The 20,600-nt window shown below is 41.0% G+C and overlaps 2 protein-coding genes across 2 annotated transcripts in view; one reads left to right on the top strand and one right to left on the bottom strand.

The window, feature by feature from the left end:
* The window catches only part of LOC134531491 (1,5-anhydro-D-fructose reductase-like), a 49,282-nt gene that overhangs the window by 14,417 nt on the left and 14,265 nt on the right, over positions 1-20,600 (top strand). The window contains exons 3-5 of the mRNA XM_063367200.1: positions 7,566-8,136; positions 11,123-11,290; positions 14,135-14,335. Of these exons, the coding sequence (XP_063223270.1) occupies positions 8,062-8,136; positions 11,123-11,290; positions 14,135-14,335 (444 nt within the window). The 5' untranslated portion in view covers positions 7,566-8,061. The remainder of the gene's footprint in view (positions 1-7,565; positions 8,137-11,122; positions 11,291-14,134; positions 14,336-20,600) is intronic.
* On the bottom strand, positions 3,777-6,253 carry LOC134531365 (uncharacterized). The gene is made up of 2 exons (XM_063367065.1): positions 4,381-6,253; positions 3,777-3,937 (listed from the first exon to the last, which is right to left on the bottom strand). The coding sequence occupies exons 1-2, from the start codon at positions 6,251-6,253 to the stop codon at positions 3,777-3,779; spliced, it is 2,034 nt and encodes a 677-aa protein (XP_063223135.1).

Raw genomic sequence — 20,600 nt, 5'->3', positions numbered from 1 at the left:
CTTCTGGCGCACATTAGTCCTCTTAGCAGAGGGTCTCCTCTCTCCTTCCGCAGATTTGTCCTCTTAGCAGGGCTTGCATGCTTTCTGACGTAGACTCGCTCTCTTTAGGGAAACTTAGCAGACGTTTTAATGGACTGGCGAATTTTATTTTGGTGCCCCTACTCCCCTGCAGGTACGGATAGAGATTCACTTCGGCTTTCGTATGGCATAATTTGATTATTCAGTCATTATGTACTGGCTTTTTTTAATTATTCACAAAACTGAATCATTTATCTCCTATAATGTTTCAGAAGCAATCTACTTAAAATCTTCCTTTACATAGTTACGTGACCTTATTTGTATAAAAAATAATTAAAATATAATAATAAAATTTTTGCATGTGATTAGGAAAGTATTCTAATATGCGCTAAATTAATTCTACTTGTATGTAAATCCAGCCAAGGAAATCTGGCAACACTGGCACTATTTGCTACAAATATACCCTGAGGTTGACTCCTGCACCCTTTCATACACCTGCTTGAATGACCGAGTCTCTGTGTATTTTAACTATGTTCAATTCCAGAACGGAGGGGCGCGTTAATTAAGTCTTATTTCCGCGGGAATAGCCTCGCGGTGGAACTGTCGCACGGTACTGATTGCAGGAGAAATACAATTTCATAATCCTCGTTGGCGGCGTATTGTGATCCTCTAAGCGATTGTTTTGTCAAGCTCCGCGGTGTGTTTGCTTTGGAAATTCTCCCGTGGGGCTGCTCACTGTTCGTTGCTGGTTTCATTTGTGATCAATTAAAAAATTTACTTGCCACTATGCGATTTTCATCTCTTAAAAAATATGCTTTTCCGCGTAATTGATTAGTAGTATATAATGGCCGATACGAGCACAATGTATTACTTATGGGACTACGGCTTTATGGCGGATTCTCAATCGTAAGGAATCGGCCTTGCTCGGGCGTGTTCGCCTCTTGATGCCTACTAACGGGAGTTCACCAACCATCTTCGTTTAAATTCGTCTTTTTCATCCGCAGTCCTGCACAATGGTTCACTAGTTGACTAGTGTCGGCTCTGAGGTACTCTACTGTTGCCATATGCCATATGTTATATTTTTATGATATTGGCTACCAAGAAAATTGACCGCACGGCTACCAAGCCAACCTTGCTGTTAGAGGTATTTGTATGTATATACTAGTAGTACTTTGAACCGTGATAGCTCGGACTTCTGGGTTTGAAAATTTACGCCTGTGACCACACGGCTTGTGCTGGAACTCTATCCTCGCTGAACCAAGGAGAAGTTCACAAGCGGACTGAAGTTATTTTCTATATTTTTATTTTATGGTCGTCCACAGCATAAACATTCACTGAGCTGTATTTTGCATGATTCTGTTGGTTTTCTCTAGTACTCCTAGTTGTTTCCGGCTTTATTTAGCTAATTTTCTCTTTGTGCTCCCGATTATTCTAACGTGACTTCAGCGGATTTTTTCCGTGTGCTTCTGGTCACACTGAAATTACTTTGTTGTATTTCTCCATGTGCTCCTGGTTATTCCTTTCAAGATGGCTGTTTGTACTCTCCGTGTGCTCCAGGTTATTACTGAGAAAACAATTGCTGCAAGCAATATTTTTCGAGACGAGTCATGCAATTGAACTCAGTTTCCTTTAAACGTTTAATTCCTGTTAACGAATTTAATCAGGTGGTGAAAAAAATAAACTAAACATTCATTATTCAGAGTATTATTTTGTTTTAAAACAACTGTGAAACATTATCTTACAAGACGATTTACCTTTCCCCTGAGGTCTAGCGAAGATCTCCTTCTCTTGCATTCGTGATGGAGTGAGCATCCTGCATCCCACTTAAAACAGTGACAGTCTGTACAACACAGCAAAAGTCAACAACTTTTGACAATAATTGGAACTACTTGCAACAAGTTTTTTTTTGCAAGAGATGCATTAACTCTCGCAACTGAATGCAGCCAGTTGGAGCCATGTAGCCTCGTAGACTTGTAGCCCTGTAGCTTTGTAGCCTCGTCATCTCGTAGACTTGAAGCCCTGTAGCCTTGTAGCCTCGTAGTCTCGTAGCCTTGTAGCCTCGTAGAATTATATCTTCGTAGCCAAGTAGTCTTGTAGCCATGTAGCCTCCTATCCCGTTGGAGCCTTGTATAATCGTAGTCTCATAGCCTTATAGCCCTGCAGCCTCTTAGCCAAGTAGGCTTGTAGTCTTGAACCCTCGTAGATTTGTAGCTACGTAGTCAAGTAAGTGAACTCTGGTCGGGAGACCTCCAAAAATCTTCAAAAAATACTAACGAGGGTGTGCTTTGACAGTAAAAATGACATTTATTCAACATAAATTATATGGGGCTCAACAGGCAGCACAAACAGTTACAGTTCTGATGATCTGACCACATCCTGATAGCTGCGCTGAGATGGCTCACTTCTGCTGGGGGAACGACTCCCTTGTTAAGCTGTGAACAAACAATATGAAACATTAAAGCAATTATACGAGAAACAATTGCTAACAACACACCTTTAGAAAAGGGAGCCTTCTAAATGTTTGGCACTCAAAAAAAAAAAAAAAAGGAGGACAAACCACATTTAAACAACAAGCACCCTGATATAAGTTAAAAAAGTTGTTTGCATTAAAAATGCTTATAAGATTTAAGAGTTTCCATTTACCAAACAATTAACCAACAGTTTGCCCATTTTATTTACTTGAGTCACAAACAATCACTACTGAATATTTGCTCTATGATGGAATGTCAGTCTTAAATTTATTTTAAGTGCAAAACCACAAATAGACAACAAAAACTAAACAGTAAGTTCTTCTGATTGAGACATAAATTATTTACATGTACAATATTTACAAGTTCCTACACGGAAGTGAATTTCGTATGATTTGTGGACGTGAAATATGTATCTCCACTCGCCTTGTCGGTGTTAGTAGTTCAGCTGGTCGCCCTCTGGTGACCCGGTTCAAGGCGGCATGCATTCGCTGCTCGGTGTCCGTCAGATGACAAACGGCCACTGCGACAGCTCCAGCCTCTGACCACAGTTCCGGCAACGTACGCTCAGTCTTCACGCCATAGGTTCTGCGTAGTGGTTTGGGGCATCACCAAACGGTGATCCGGGAACTTCCGCTACGCCTTCACGCCACTACTCTTCGTTCACGTCCACTCCGGGTTGCAGTTCGGACGGATTTTCCACTGGTCTGCGATGAGTTCTGGAACTTCACCTGCAGTCTCTCTGACCACTCGTTAGCAACAAACAGAATGGCCTCTTCCACTATCTGCTCAGAGCGCCTTCGTAGTTCGTCAAGTCCAATCCATCTGTGACACTTCTGGTAATGTCCGCCACTTGCCCTGCACCTTCACCACCTCGTCTCTCAATTAATACCAGCGGTAATACGACATTAACTATTCGTCTTCTCCCCAACATAAGTAATCACTCGCACATGTCACTTGCATACTACACGACGAAAGTGTTCACGTGAGGGAGCGCAGTACTTTATCGCTACATCTTCCAGAGTCCATCCTGGCATGGATGCTGTCTCCAGCAGTGTGACGTCTCAGGCGGCGGCGAGCGGGCGGCGACGGCAGGTCGATCCAGTGACGATCCCAAGTAGTCGTGGATTGAAGTCAAGTTGTAGACTGTGTTCTATGGCACTGACTGGCCCCTTCATATACCCGAAAAGAGCCTCCCAGGGATTCGGTTCGTTCTTACGGATCACAATTCATTAGCACGGCTAACGATAGAGTTAAGTTCTAAGAAGTGTAAGCCGGGCGCTGTATCACCTACGCGGGTCGGGGCACATAGCTGCGGCGCTGGCGAACCCGCTGCACGAGAGCACACTGCATGCCGCCCCGCTGCACTCCTCGCCTGCAGCACGCCCACTTCTCCTCGAGCCCAGCGCTGCTCACTTGCACACGCCGCGACACCAGCGCTCTCGCGGCTGCTTCCGACATCACAAACCCAAAACCAAGCGCGCCAAACTAATGCACCGAAAATATCCTCTACTAGCTTCTACTCTCGCCGCCTGACGTTCGGCAGTAAAGTTTAAATAATATGTAAGCAACACCAAAAACTTTTAAAGAAACCAACTATTGGCACTTGTAAAAAAAAAAAGATTAATACACTTACAAATAAACCGAAAATTTTAAAAGGTGGATTCAAACCAATTTAAAAAAAAAACAGCAAACTAAAATTTAAATGCATTAAGTATTTATAACAGTAAATTTAACAGCATCGAAAAAAAAAAAAAAATATGTCACTGTGTTCCACACAACATTTGTCTCAGGGCCGTGTTCACATCGGGGCGGTAGTGACAGGTAGAACAGCGGTGTTGCCCCGGTGGACGCCAACTCAGGAGTCCGCCGAGCTCTCTAGTAACGCCGTCACTCTGGTAGTCACTGCGGTAGTCAGTGGCCCCGTCAATGTGGTAGTACCTGTGGTAGTCAGTGGCCCCGTCAATGTGGTAGTACCTGTGGTAGTCAGTGGCACTGTCACTGTGGTAGTACCTGTGGTAGTCAGTGGCACTGTCACTGTGGTAGTACCTGCGGTAGTCAGTGGCCCCGTCACTCTGGTAGTACCTGTGGTAGTCAGTGGCCCCGTCAATGTGGTAGTACCTGCGGTAGTCAGTGGCCCCGTCACTCTGGTAGTACCTGCGGTAGTCAGTGGCCCCGTCAATGTGGTAGTACCTGTGGTAGTCAGTGGCCCCGTCACTCTGGTAGTACCTGCGGTAGTCAGTGGCGCCGTAACTGTGGTAGTACCTGTGGTAGTCAGTGGCCCCGTCAATGTGGTAGTACCTGTGGTAGTCAGTGGCCCCGTCAATGTGGTAGTACCTGTGGTAGTCAGTGGCACTGTCACTGTGGTAGTACCTGTGGTAGTCAGTGGCACTGTCACTGTGGTAGTACTTGCGGTAGTCAGTGGCCCCGTCACTCTGGTAGTACCTGTGGTAGTCAGTGGCCCCGTCAATGTGGTAGTACCTGTGGTAGTCAGTGGCCCCGTCAATGTGGTAGTACCTGTGGTAGTCAGTGGCCCCGTCAATGTGGTAGTACCTGCGGTAGTCAGTGGCCCCGTCAATGTGGTAGTACCTGCGGTAGTCAGTGGCCCCGTCACTCTGGTAGTACCTGCGGTAGTCAGTGGCCCCGTCAATGTGGTAGTACCTGTGGTAGTCAGTGGCCCCGTCACTCTGGTAGTACCTGCGGTAGTCAGTGGCGCCGTAACTGTGGTAGTCACTTCGGTAGTCAGTGGCGCCGTAACTGTGGTAGTACCTGTGGTAGTCAGTGGCACTGTCACTGTGGTAGTACCTGCGGTAGTCAGTGGCGCCGTCACTGTGGTAGTACCTGTAGTAGCCAGTGGCACCGTCACTGTGGTAGTACCTGCGGTAGCCAGTGGCCCCGTCAATGTGGTAGTACCTGTGGTAGTCAGTGGCACTGTCACTGTGGTAGTACCTGTGGTAGCCAGTGGCACCGTGACTGTGGTAGTACCGGCGGTAGTCAGTGGCCCCGTCAATGTGGTAGTACCTGTAGTAGCCAGTGGCACCGTGACTGTGGTAGTACCTGTGGTAGCCAGTGGCACCGTGACTGTGGTAGTACCTGTGGTAATCAGTGGCGCTGTCACTGTGGTAGTCACTGCGGTAGTCAGTGGCGCCGTAACTGTGGTAGTACCTGTGGTAGCCATTGGCACCGTGACTGTGGTAGTACCTGTGGTAGCCAGTGGCACCGTGACTGTGGTAGTACCTGCGGTAGTCAGTGGCACCGTGACTGTGGTAGTACCTGTGGTAATCAGTGGCGCTGTCACTGTGGTAGTCACTGCGGTAGTCAGTGGCGCCGTAACTGTGGTAGTACCTGTGGTAGCCATTGGCACCGTGACTGTGGTAGTACCTGTGGTAGCCAGTGGCACCGTGACTGTGGTAGTACCTGCGGTAGTCAGTGGCCCCGTCAATGTGGTAGTACCTGTGGTAGTCAGTGGCACTGTCACTGTGGTAGTCACTGCGGTAGTCAGTGGCGCCGTAACTGTGGTAGTCACTGCGGTAGTCAGTGGCGCCGTAACTGTGGTAGTACCTGTGGTAGCCATTGGCACCGTGAATGTGGTAGTACCTGTGGTAGCCAGTGGCACCGTGACTGTGGTAATCACTGCGGTAGTCAGTGGCACTGTCACTGCGGTAGTCAGTGGCACTGTCACTGCGGTAGTCACTGCGGTAGTCAGTGGCACTGTCACTGTGATAGTCACTGCGATAGTCATTGGTGCCGCCCCGAAAAAATGACATGGATAGCGGAAGCGTCCGCTATGTTTACGCAAATCGAAAATATACATTTTTTTCACGCAACCGAACATCGAGGTTAGCTTGTCTGGGATGGGACACAAATGCTCTAACACAACACTGAGGCTCCCTGCCATAAAGCTAGTCCTAGACGCTGCCCATTTGGCTTAGGTGGTTGTATCCGAAATTATTTGTCTTCTAATACGTCGTGTTGTGTTTTTTTACATGATTTTAAGTGAATTATAATACAACCATATTTTATTGTCTTTAAAGTGTTTTTTACCCGAAACTTCCGTATTCAAAAGATTTTTGTGAACCTAACGGCACATATTTATGTCACTCCAAGCGAGTGCTAAAAGCTTGAAATCGTGTGGCATATATACAGTTTTGAATTAACTCTTCGTGTGTGGTCTTACTAATAAACACTTTATTTTAGGTATATTATTTATAAATCAATCAAAAATATTTTTTACCAAAATAAGAGAAACTTGAGATTTACAGGTTTTTGTGATACCTAATATTTAATTATTATGAATGATATCCTAAAAATGATTAAATTTAGGACGAACTATACATATGAATGCTTAATTCAAAACTATATACTACATGATTTCATGATTCAAGTACATTTTGAAACTGACATAATTTTTTTGCCTTGAATCTCATAAAAAACGAATAAATAAGTAGGACTTGTTAAGTAGAAAAAGCCTTTTATAAACAATGTTGAAAACCTTTACAGCCACTGCATGTCAACTCTGCGACAGCCTTGACCATGATGGACACCGAGGTCTACCAAGACATTTAAAAAATATAATTAAAAAAAAATTGACTCTTTCAATTTACAGACACCTAACCAAGGGAATACATAATGAACGTGTGTGCTAGTGTGTGAAAGAAATACAGTAGATATCATAATAAAAATATTTTTTTTTAAATTTTTATTTTTAAAACACTATTTAATGTTTTAGGTTATTATTTAATATTTTTTTAATACTAAATAATTTTTTTATATGGTTTATGTTAGTACAAACGTTGGATCTTAAATTGATAGTAGATTTATCATTAATTGTTGTAATTTGTTACTATGTATTTTCATGTTGGATTCCTAGGTATAACATAGTATACATTGTTTATGGCTCATGGTTCAGTGTAAAAGAAGTCGCATATGCCTTAACTGCGCCAAAAACAAGTGGAATAAATAAATACAAATGTTTATATAACGATTTAGTTAAAATAATTTGTAAAAACACGAAACATTATTAGCAAAATAACTAAGGATACTACCCTCATTCATTTGTGCTTACTTGTTTGTCGACAGCACTAACCTTCACCGCAGGCGGACCGGTCAGGTGCTGGCGGGAGAGCTCACCAGCTCACAGGCTCAACAGCTCACCAGCTCACCAGCTCACCAGCTCACAGGCTCACCAGCTCACCAGCTCACCAGCTCACAGGCTCACCAGCTCACCAGCTCACCAGCTCACCAGCTCACCAGCTCACCAGCTCACCAGCTCACCAGCTCACCAGCTCACCAGCTCACCAGCTCACAGGCTCAACAGCTCACCAGCTCACCAGCTCACCAGCTCACAGGCTCACCAGCTCACCAGCTCACCAGCTCACAGGCTCACCAGCTCACCAGCTCACCAGCTCACCAGCTCACCAGCTCACCAGCTCACCAGCTCACCAGCTCACCAGCTCACCAGCTCACCAGCTCACCAGCTCACAGGCTCACCAGCTCACCAGCTCACCAGCTCACCAGCTCACCAGCTCACCAGCTCACCAGCTCACCAGCTCACCACCTGCTGCACGCCTGAAGGATGGAGGAGCTGAAGCCTTACTTGGAGCTCAACAACTGCTCCAAGATGCCGATAGTGGGCCTGGGCACGTTTCAGGTTAGTACACCTAGGCAGGACCGCAACTAGGGGGGCATACGCCCCGGGCGCAAAGCTGTGGGGCGCCGAAATCGCTTGCATTGTAATTCCTACTACAACTGGTAACTGGTAAAAAGTTTTTTAACTTGCATGCCAGGAATGTCTAATCTGATTTACAATATAAAGTCTCAACATATTTATTTTAAAATACGCTGAGAAAAATGTTAAGGTCATCATTAACATAAAAAATGGTAAAGGGAGAAGTTAGAAAGTTTTAATGCGTCCTCTATACGAATACAGTACAATGTTGTCAGAGAGGGTGGTACCACTGGCTGTGAGGAAGAGCATCCTCTATTTGCTATGATGATATCATCAAAATCTTTGCTGCAAAAAGGTCTCGCAAGTTGAATTTGAATCTTTAAAAAACATTTATGACGACAATTTAATGAACAAGAGTAGTGATTATACGGACTACTTTGTGGACATAGTGGGTTCATGCATGGAAGTTACAGTAGCACAAAAACTGTTACATGTAGGTATGGAAAATGCTTAAATAGCACCATTTTTTCCGTGGGAGGGCCCCCGGACCCCCCGCTTTATTGGTGTGGTATGTGCAAAAATAAGAGGGGGGGGGCGCATGAATCCATTCATGCTCCGGGTGCCAGAGACTATAGTTGCGGCCCTGCACCTAGGACATATCTTAAAATAACATTTCATTCATAGCAAATGTTTTTAATATGTGTGAATCTACTTTGATAAAATGTTAGCAAATATTGTGGTAATTGCCACCTACGACAACCTAAATTTTGCTATAGCTAATTTATTTATTTATCGATAGCAGTATGAAGGGCTATTTTAAACTTCCAGGTCACGCAGTGTTTGCAAATTTCATCGGTTATCTGGAATTTCTACAAATATTCATTCCACGCGTTCTCTGAAATAAAGAGTTTAATCTGATTTGCATAACATAATAAAAATTATTATTTAACTTCATGAACTCGTGAAAAATTATCTGATGTATTCAAACCCTTCATTAAGGGTGCAGGCATTACAACAAAGTACAAACAATTCAAAATTAATGAGGTAGTTTTTTGAAGTAGCAGTTCAAATTAATTAAATAACTTTTGCAAATTTATTTTGAACTTCATTTGTTTTCCGGCAAACTGTATCCCCATTTAACTGAATCATTTTCAAACATCTAAAAAATTCGTGAATCGGAATCCCTATAACTGTAATAACAAATAAAATAAATTAAATTTATAGCCGTAAAATAACATTACTGTATCACGTACATTCCTATAAATTCATGTGATTTCATAATTTATTCTTCAACACGATGAGATATCATCTTAAAAAATACCATAAAAATAATATAAGATACAATTATCATGTATATAGTAATGACTCGGTTATGAATACAACTAACCAAATAAAACTGGGCGCTCCCTTGCATTTTATGGCAAGCCGTCTTAGTACCTACAAACTGCATGTAAAAAAAATATAAAAGAAATTACATAAACATATCAGACTAAAATTCATTACAGTCCTTTTCCCGGGAAATATATTAACGTATCTCAAGTGTACTACCAAACGATATAAAAGGGAGTTCCTTGCAAACATTGCATTTTAACTTAGCAGTTCTAATGTGTAAACGTTATTCTCATAAATTGAATTTCACGACTTCACGATAGGCAGCTAAACTTCTTACGTGTGAGCCGGTACCAAAATTCGTCACCGCGTAAGAAGGTAATTCGGGACGCCAAATTCAACCCTACATTTCCACCAGTTTGTCTGTCTCATATATACCACCGACACCAGAGTTCTGTGGGACGTAAATAATGAATGTTCGTGGCCACTTGCTTGTGAACTTTCGTTCCGCCTCTTCTCTGAGCACGTCTACAGCATTCTTCCTCCTACGATCTCCGTCGTAAGGCTGATCAACGTAACAATGTATTGCACGTTGCGTAGGCATATAAATTCTCAGTTACTGGATGCATCACAGTTAGTTTATGATGCGTAAAGAGTATGCGTCTCAGCGCAAAGTAGCGTAAACTCCGGAGCCCGACACAACAGCCGAGAGGCGTCGCTGCGTGCGCCGATGTCGTCCGCTTCCCGGTCAATCCCGACTGCACGGCTTAGTCACGCCCTCTCACGGCGCGCCCGCGACTCAGTCTGGCCGCAAATATCTCATTCACTGAGGCCTAGCACTTAAAGATCATTAAAAATACATCCAGAAATATTAAGATTTAAATATTAAAAATATATATTACAATTAAGAAAAATATTTATATAAAATACAGGTTAACGCTTGACTGAGTTATTTGAAGTCATGGCTCTCTGCCTGCGCCTAACGGCCAACAGGAATCTAAAACTGTGCTGTGTAACTGAGCTGCTGTCACCCTGGCCGGGCGGGGGATCTGCCGGCAGCTACCCGGCCTGGCCAGGCGGGGATCTAAGGGCAGCTACCCGGCCTGGCCAGGCGGGGGATCTGCCGGCAGCTACCCGGCCTGGACGACTGGGAAACAGACAAGAGCTGCCTGGGTGACTTCGACAGTCCTGTAGTGCGGCCTGAATGCAACACTCTTCTAAATTATTATTTTGGACATGCCATTGTTAGCGTTTTTACGGTTTCCGAATTGCTGATGCAAACAGGGTCCATACCGGGCATTAATAGTTACCTTAATGGCGTTTGTTCAAAATAACGGTTTATATATTTCCTCCCCAGTTCAAGAATAACCAAAATACGTAAAAAAAATATTTTGCAATCACATCTCAGGTGACTAAATCTCTGCTTCTTCTTTTTGTAATAATTAAAAAAAAATTCTAGCTGCGGTAACCAAATTTTTTGCACTATTTTTTTTTTAACTTTCGATTAATTTCTTTTGCCACTTAAGTATCATATAATTTTAAAAACGCTGTAAAACTGAATGTCGAACCTGATATTGATGTAGTTGTAAACGGCAGCAGGGAACTGGCCACAGTTGTGTAGAGGCGAGGCGCTGCGCAGTGCTACGGCGAGGCGATGGAAGAAGCGCTGGATGCGGCGCTGGAGGCGGGCTACCGGCACATCGACACGGCCTACGTCTACGAGAACGAGGCCGCCATCGGCCGCGCGCTCAAGCGGTGGCTGGACTCTGGCCGCGTCAAGAGAGAGGACTTGTTCATCACCACCAAGGTGGGTCATCCGGGCGGGGTCATTCCACTGTCTTTTTGTAACCTGCAACCAACTCTATCGCTTCGCATTAACTACTATTGGGTTTGGATTCTTGCTTTGTGTTGTCCCAATACCTACTATATTTGTTAAACGTTCCTTGAATAACCTTCCGGTATCAACTGCAAAAAATAATAAGCATGATAAATAAATAAAGTTCCATTTTTTAACAACGGAATAATTTCTACATGGGTTAAAAAAAATATGTTTGTATTAAACATTTGTAATTATTTAACAGACTTCAAAAGTCAGTTTTGTTTCCAAAAAAGTATTTCATACATGAAAAAAAAACAGCGTTGTTTTTTCTACGCAACTGGTTTCTAAAGGATGTCTTTTGTAATAGTACAAAAAAAATATTTCCTGTGTGTCTTCCCGGATCCATTAGGGTTGTTGTGTTGTCGCGTCACCCATGGGGGAAAACTCTAATTGCCAATACTGAGTCCTAGTTCTTGAAGAAGTTTTGGGCCCACCCATTAGACAGTAACTTCCATAATATATTAAGAACTTAGCTACATTGATTGTGAGAAGTATTGCCAACAAACCAGCGAAAATTCATTCACTTTATTTTGGTAGCCATATAATTTGTGGTGTGGAATACATGAAATGTTGCATGTCCTACTTATTATATAGCGCATGCTTTTTTTATTACAAAACAGCATTGATCGTTTCTCGCACAGTTTAAATCTCTTTTAGTAAGGAATTAGCCATCAAGTAGTAAAAATAACATTATAAATATAAAACGCATGGTTTCGGTTCCCACTATAAGAGTCGCACTTCTATACCCCTCCTTGTTCTGTGGCGTGACCTGCGCGCTGCGGAAGGCAGCGGGGAGCCACCGCAGGATCACCAAGATGTCCGTGGTCGCCAGCACGTGGCTTTAACCTCGCTCGCTACTGGGGTATGCGTGTCGGAGTTCACTCACATGACAGCCACGATGCCTCTTGGGTCGGCAGTCCCAGATAACCAGTGTTCGTATTGTCCACGTGATGTTTAATCATACTGGAGATCATCCTCGACTGCATCCGTGGGTCAGTGGGAATAAATATTAAATTCTTCGCTCGGTGTAATAAAACTATGTTTTATAGCATTTTGGACCACACAAAGATCATTAATTTTCCTTAGGTATACATCACATTAGTAAAAAAACGATTAAGGTTCTGAAATAAATAAAAAAATCACATACGTAACTGAAAAATTATATTTTCAGCGAGACAGACTCAGGATATACTTTGATAATTCTAATTACCGTGTAATAGAAACAACTTATCTACATGGAATTTTGTATACAATCGTTCACGAAAAAAATATATATGAAGAATTTTTAGCTCTAATTTTATATCAATGAAGATATTTAATTCTGGAATGTGTGACTAGATATTTTATCTTAGATTGAATTATTATTAGAACAGCTAGAATTTCCAGCACATCTAAATTGTTGAAAGTTTTATGTGTGCGACAGAGAATCAAATTATATTTTTCATTGACATTTTACCTGCAGACGTATTTTAGAAGAAAAATGTTCTGAGAACTAGTTTATTGAAATTAGATTATAACAAAAATAAAAAATCTGAGTTATACTTAAATTAAAATATAAATGTTATTATGTGGTTATTTTCTTTATTTCATTTAAAAATTAAACATTTTAACTATTCTTTAATGCATTCAGCATATGTTTTGTTTGCTCATGTACCGATACTTATTCGCATAACGCTGAGTCAATTGTGTGGGTGTGCCTGTGTTTGCGTTCACAGCAACAATCATGACTGTCATAACTTCAAGTAACCGCGCTTTGCCTTAAATTTTAACTCATTTTGGTGAATTTTAGTCAGCCATTCACGGTCGCGAATTTCTGACCAAATGAACAATTTGGTCTCCCCATCAGCTATTATATTTAATATAATCTTGCGTTATTATGGCATGACATTATAGAAAGCGAAAATAAAAATCATGTTACTCATAATTACTTTACACAACAGTCAATGAGAAACAGGGTCTTCTACCAGTGTCTTATGAGAAGGGGCCATTGCTTACTTACTATGATGGATGATAACATTTAAGGGACAGACTATATTGTATTATCTCATTGGGTTGGTTTGTACATATTGACAAATGATGGCAGCCACGTAGAAAGAATAATTTCGTCCCTCATTGGGTTGGTTTGGACACTTTGACTGATAATAGCCACTAAATAAACAGACTCGTCACTCATTGCGTTAGTTCGAACCCTTTGAACGATGGTGGTAGCCACATAGACAGATTATATTGTCGGCACTCATTGGGTGGGTTTGTATACTGTGACAGATAATGGCTGTTACATAGACAATTACATTGCCGTCTGACATGGGTTGGTTTGTACACTCTAACATAATTATGATGACAGCTACATAGATTATATTGTATTATCTCATTGGGTTGGTTCGTATTCACTGACAGATATTGGAAGCCACATGGACACTTCATATATTCGTCTCTCATTGGGTTGGTTTATACACTTTGACAGATGATGGCAATCACGTATACAAATTATATTGTTTCTCATTGTGCTGGTTTGTACACTGACAGATGATGGCGGCTACGGAGACAAAGTATATTGACTTTTCTTATTGAGTTTGTTTGTAGTGTTTGAAAGATGATGGCAGCCACATATATTATATTTTCTTATCTTATTGGTTGGGTTAGAACACTTTGTTAGATGATGGCGGCCACATATTCAGAATATATTATTTTATCTTATTGGGTTATTTTGGTGGAACGCTGACACACTTCAGCCCGAGAGAGACTGCAGTGCAACACTTGTCTCGCTGGCAGCTGCCGAACATAGGCTTCAAGCGGGAGCGCGTGGAGAAGTACCTGAGACGCTCGCTCGAAGCGCTGCAGCTGAGCTACGTGGACCTGTACCTGGTGCACCAGACGTGGGGGCTGCTAGAGCAGGGGGAGGACGTCTTGCCGCGGGACGACGAGGGCGAGTTGCTGCTGGACCTCACCACGGACCTCGTCGGCGTCTGGAAGGTAGGCTCCGTCGGCTCGGCGCACCTTCCAAAACCCTCGTAGTCTTTAAACATATTGCCCTATAAGTTTTTACTGTCTGCTGTCAAATAATGCTGGAGTCTGAAAAAGTTATTTCTAATAAAATATAAGTTTTTATAAAATATACAACAGTATAACTGCTTTAAAATTTTAAATAAGTGCTGTTGTTTACCAAAATCCACTTGCAACCCACTTCCTGGGACTGTAAGAATATCCGAGAAAAAAATTAGCGGTTACCAAGAGTAATATTAACAACCAGGCAAGATAAAAAAAAGCCATTTCCAAGATTTTTTAAAAATTTCTTTGGGATGCAAATGATGCATCACCAAACCACAGTAATACGATAAAAATATAACAAAGGGGCTCCAATGCTTCACTCTCTCGCATGAGCACACCATACTTTATGTCAGGGAAACAGTACCTTGTTCAGCCTTTTGCAAAAACTGGATCAGCCATATATTGAGTCGAATTTTCTTCACCGTTTCCAAGATACCTTTCTAAATGACCATCAGTTTTCCAAAGTTCGAAGGATCTACTTGAGTTCGGCTTGCATGCATTCTCACTTATCACAGTGATTATATTTCTATTGTCTTCAGTCTACCTTAAACAATCAAAGTCCTTCAATTCATTATTTTTTTGCCAAGATCAGGAGAGCTCTGGACATAATAGCGTTCAAGACAAGGAAGATTATTTACCTCATGCAGCACACTCTTCTTTAGAATAGAAGCTCCTTAATTGTCCTATATTTTGTCTGTCTTGTAAATGGGCTTGACTTTACAATTCCTGTCTGTTTTTTTAAGCTCTCTCTTCCAGCCTTCCTCAGTTATCTTCCTCTCATTCTTTCATATTGTTCTACTCTCCTTCTCTCCGTTTTCAAATTCGCTCTGCACGCACCAAACATTATCTACGTCTACAGCCAAACCTATCATTTAACTAGAACCTGAAGTTCTGCCTATATACGAACACTCTCTCCTTATTCGCCTGGAAAAATTTGCAAGAGTAAGGTCTATTTCCTAATTCTCGATCCAATTTAAACCGAAAGCTCTCTGGGTGTCAAAAACATGTTGTATGAACTTCAATACGGGTTCATTGTTTCTTTGGAAACGATAAGCATGTCCTCTTATTAATTTCTCTTTGTCCCTGCTGGGGCTAAAAATTTCCCATAAAGCCACCTTCTCTTTATCCCAATTAATTTCCTCCTACTCCGGTGCATTTACCCACTCAACTTTTCAACAAATTAACATCATTTTTAAAACCTTTTAACTCTTTGATTTTATCTACTTCCAAACAAAAACGTATAAAACTTTCCGAATTGCCACCCATTATGTTACGGACTGAATTAATATTCTCCGTGAAATTATTCCTCTCAATATGTGCCATTAAATCCTTTTTTCCCCACTACCTGACTAGCATGGCCTACTTCATTTTCCACCACGTTTGTCCTTCCCCTAATATGCGCCGTTAATTTCCTTCGCAACTCGTCAATATCTTCATCTTCTCTACACAATTCTCGCCACTTTAAGATTGGTCTTAGTTAAATGATATATAAAATAAGTCGCCATGGTTAACATCAACAAGCTCCCAACTACTATTATTATCACTGCTAGGCTCCTCCTAGCAGAGTTGCGCACTTTGTTACTGTCTCCTACGATGACAAAAGGCAGTGACAGTCCCCAGGACTTGCTAGGAGCAGCCACATTTACACGCGGCAACAAAAACATTGCAACTTCAAATCGCTTAAAACAGCTACTCCTAAAACACTGCGATTATCATGATAGCTACTAAATATTTGCAAGCCTGTGAACAGATAATAAAAAAATACTAATTTTAAGGAGGACCAAGTAATGGGTGTTAGCAAATATATATATATATATATATATATATATATATATATATATTTACTTGTTGGTTCCTTTATGTACTCGGTGAACCCAATTCGTAAATGAATGTATACTTCATAAGCTGAGATAGACTGCATTTTGATTACAAATGGAATATTTTGCCAAGATTAAAAAAATATATAAATATTTTTAAGAGAAATATAACTAAAAAAATATATTAATCCTATCATAAAGTCTACAATGAAGTTTATTAATTCATGAAAATACAATGAGCTGGCTATAAATTAAAGATACAGGGCTAAAAATATTTATCACAATAAATTGCCAATTGTATAAAATATTTATGAAATAAATTAGTTATTGGTATCGTATCTTTGAAATAGTTCGTATACAAAGATTATGTACTCAAATTTATCGTAAATAGCAGCCGGTTTAAATATACGCAAAATTAGCAAATTAAAAAAATATATACTATCACAAATTGACTTTAAGTTTCGCAGTATAATGCGGATGAAAACCACATCAGTTTGCCGCGGCGCAAAGTCACCACACAGTGGTTACGTGTATATACTTGGACGTACAAAAATACTGTTATTCCGATGCACAAAGCTGGGGACGTCGTGCTACATGTTGTATCGGGACTGGGCGGGTGACACTTGTTTATGCTCTGGGAGGCGCGTGAACGATACATGCAGTAGCTCGTACAATTGCGTCTCACAACTTTACTGAAAGGCGTACCAGACACAGCCTTGCCTGGCTTGTAGCTGTAGTTCACAGCTTACGGTGGACGACGCACAGACCCAGAATGACAGCCGAATTGCCAAACACCAAATTGCCGATCATTTTTACAGTGCACCCGATCACCACACATCTCGTGCATCCCTAAAACTTCCTTTAAGTTCTGAACGTACAACAGTTCCAAACACTTCAAAAACCATTCTCAGCTTGTACACACACCAGGTAAAAATCAAACAGTACACCCGGGGGCCGCGTGAAAAGCGTCATAATTTCGCGCGAATTTCCGTCCGCGAAAACTCTCGCCTCGCTGCTGTCCGGCCGGCGACTCAGACTGTCGCGACTGGGAGTGTTCCTTCCTCCTACCGAGAGTGTGAAACCTCCTCAGGAGCATCCAATAGGAACAAGGAATGGGTGCATGGATGCGAATATATAGCCTCTCAGCGCCCAGGACAACTCACTACCTGCACGTGGTACCGGCGGGCTCGACAAATGTGAGCTCTGTCCGGGAGTCCTCGTCCCGACGCCCAAAGAGGTATCTCGTGAGGTGTGAAACCTCTCACTGCGGTAACAGCATAAGGGGCGAAAACTTCATTGGGGGGTCAGCACTGCCCGCACCTCAGGCCATGGGGCCCAAAGGCCTGCTTATCAATGTGAGATTTGCAAGGCGCAATGTTAGAGTTCGGATTGGGAGGTGGCTTCTGCCCTGGCGACTTCTACAACCGGGCCGTAAAAGCTGTAAACTCCGGGGAGCCAGAGTCGGTGGGACATCCGAGGAGCTGGTTTTGCGGGTCTCCAGTTCCCTGTGTGGGTGTAGTAGGGTAGAATTTATGTAATAAATTTTATGTTTGTAAAATAACTTGCGGTGTTTTATTTCTCTAACCTGTCAATTTTATTGGTATATTTAATTGAAGTTATTTTTGTAACGCCAAGGAATCAAACCAAGGACAGGAACTGGTCGAATCAATCAGTATATTGATTGCAAATTTATTTAATGAATTTTGAACTTTTTCCCGTATTTCTAGGTCAATAAATACACATTTACAATATGGCGGGCATAAAGACTTATAGGATGCTGGTTGGCTAGGAAACTAACCAAGATGTTGCCCGAATTTCAAGATGGCGGGTGCCACAGTAATAATAAATGATTACTGCACTCTAACGGGTAAGAAATAAACTAGCATGGTGGTATCACATTTCAGCAGACAAGTACACACACAAAATGATGTCCTCCAGCAGATGTAAACAAGATGGCAGACATGACATCATACCAGCTGATAATATATACCTTAGTATTGGTGGTGGGAGGTCAGTCTGCCGGTAGCTTCCATGGAAGAAGTATCTATCGACTTTTTTATTTTTGCTCTTACCGGGTTCGATCTGAGGACTTCAAGGCCTAAGTGCGTTTTTAAATAGTATTTTATTAAAATGCGATAAATAAAATTGTATTATAATTTATGAAATTTTTCCCAAATTTCTAACATAAAAATTACGACTTGATGTAAGTTTTTGGACATACGCCATTGCAATGGCGTATGTCCAAAAACTTACATCAAGTCATGCACTCCCATTGCACAAATCTTTTAAAGATAACATAAAAATTACGGTTTTCCAAGATAGCAGCCGTAACGAAAAGTGCCACGATCTAGAATCCAATATGGTGGCCGCAACGACGAGTATAACGATAACATCATTCACATTCAAGATGGCGGACGTAACACAATAAGTGACGAACTTAGAATTCAAGTTGGCGGGTTTAACGAAACATGTAACATTTATAGAATCCAAGATGGTGGCCGTTACGAAATGTGCAACGGTGGGGTCATAATTCAAAATAACGGGTGTGACGTAAGACATTTTTATTGCTTTTTATTGAAATTTTTTTAAATATATTAATAAATTACTGGTTTACTCTCGCCGGGACACGAACCGAGGACTAATACTCTCTGTGCCATTACATGATGTAACATATGTTGGTAAAAAGCAGAACTACTTGATTATGAATATTTCAAAATGGAGATTTAGGCAATTCTAACTATCAGGCAAGTAAGAGCAAAATTAAATTGAAATAAGTTAGAACCAAATGAAATTGGATCAATTGGAACAGTTGGAGACAATTTATGCTGGAGGTATTGTAGCCAGTTGTAGCAGATGAAGCCATATGTAATTAGATCAGTTTCAGGCAAATGCAGTTGAGCCAGATATCGTTGGAGCAATTAGAGAAGATGGAGCCAAAAGAGCAGTTGGAGTTATTGGAGCCAAATTTAGCCAGTTGGACCAAGTGCACTTGGAGCCAAATGCCGTTGGAGCAATTGTTGCCACTGGAGGCATTGTCGCACTTTGCCTTGGCTACTCAGCCTACTATAGGCGACAAATCCCGCCCCCGACCAATTGTCGCTTCAAAAATACACCATAACGGGAACTTTGCGTCAAAAGCACTAACTTCATGTAAAAGGCAACCCATGCTAAAGGTAACAGGTAAATGCATACTATTAAATGAAACAGCACTGTTAAACCAGTACCGGATAGTGTCCTTAAGAACCAGTATGAATTAATTAAAGTAGGCCTACCAAAAAAAAATGTCTTAACATCCATTTGTTTACGCATTTGAAAAAAAGAAACACAATAATTGCAAAACGGCAAATTATAATCATACTGACTTATGCGTGGCCAAGAAATTAAACTAAAAATAAATTCAAATAAAAATACATTTAAAAAAAACTGCATGCACGATATTACGCACGAGATAATACCGGGCGTATTTCTCGTTTCTGCCCCTTGCCAAATAGTAGCCCAAAATAAACTCGCTTAAAACTATTTTAAAAACTTTCACAAAACAGACCTTTGTGTTTGCTTTATACTAAAAGAGGCTAGCACATAATGACTGAATTTGATATACAATCTTAAATACTGCAATATAAAAATATCACAATAAAATATTAGCAATAATTGGGTTTGAGAAAATCTAATAGCCTGGGCAGTCTTCACCGCATACTCAAGTTGATAGTCAACAATATTTAATTAATTAATAACCTAAAATTTATAGAAATTATAAGCGAGTCTAATAAGACCAAGTTCTTTCAATTGCAATTATAATTGTATACGAAAATAATAGCCTATATGTAAATATTGAACTTACTTCAATATATGTTTTTTAAAAAAAAAAAGTTAGCAGTGTGTATATTCAGCATACAAAACTCACACAGCACAAGACCTTTGCAAACCGAGATATATAACGTTGAAACGAATTATCTGCTCCGAAGCGTCCAAACATTCAATACACAATTATGCAAAAAGAAAAAAATAATAAATGTAACAATAACAGTAATAACAATTTACACACGCAACGAACAGAATACTATACACGAATCAGGAGCAACCCGTTTCTGATAGGTCACCTTTGTTTTAATTTTATATTTTCAATAATTTAAACCTCACGTTAAAATTATGTACGCAATTAAATGCCCCAAATTGTAATGTGACAATTAAACTTAAATATAATATTTTATTATAATTAAAATTTTGTATATAATTTTAATTTCTGAACAGAATTTCGTGGAATTAAAATAATGTACTTATTTTGAATTTATATATATATATATATATATATATATATATATCAATTATGCACATAATGAAAATTTGGCAACGAATATTTTGTGTGCGCACAA

Source organism: Bacillus rossius, chromosome 3, assembly GCF_032445375.1.
Source record: "Bacillus rossius redtenbacheri isolate Brsri chromosome 3, Brsri_v3, whole genome shotgun sequence".
Taxonomy (NCBI): domain Eukaryota; kingdom Metazoa; phylum Arthropoda; class Insecta; order Phasmatodea; family Bacillidae; genus Bacillus; species Bacillus rossius.
The sequence above is the reverse complement of the archived record's forward strand: the minus strand, read 5'-3'. Positions and strand labels throughout refer to the sequence as shown.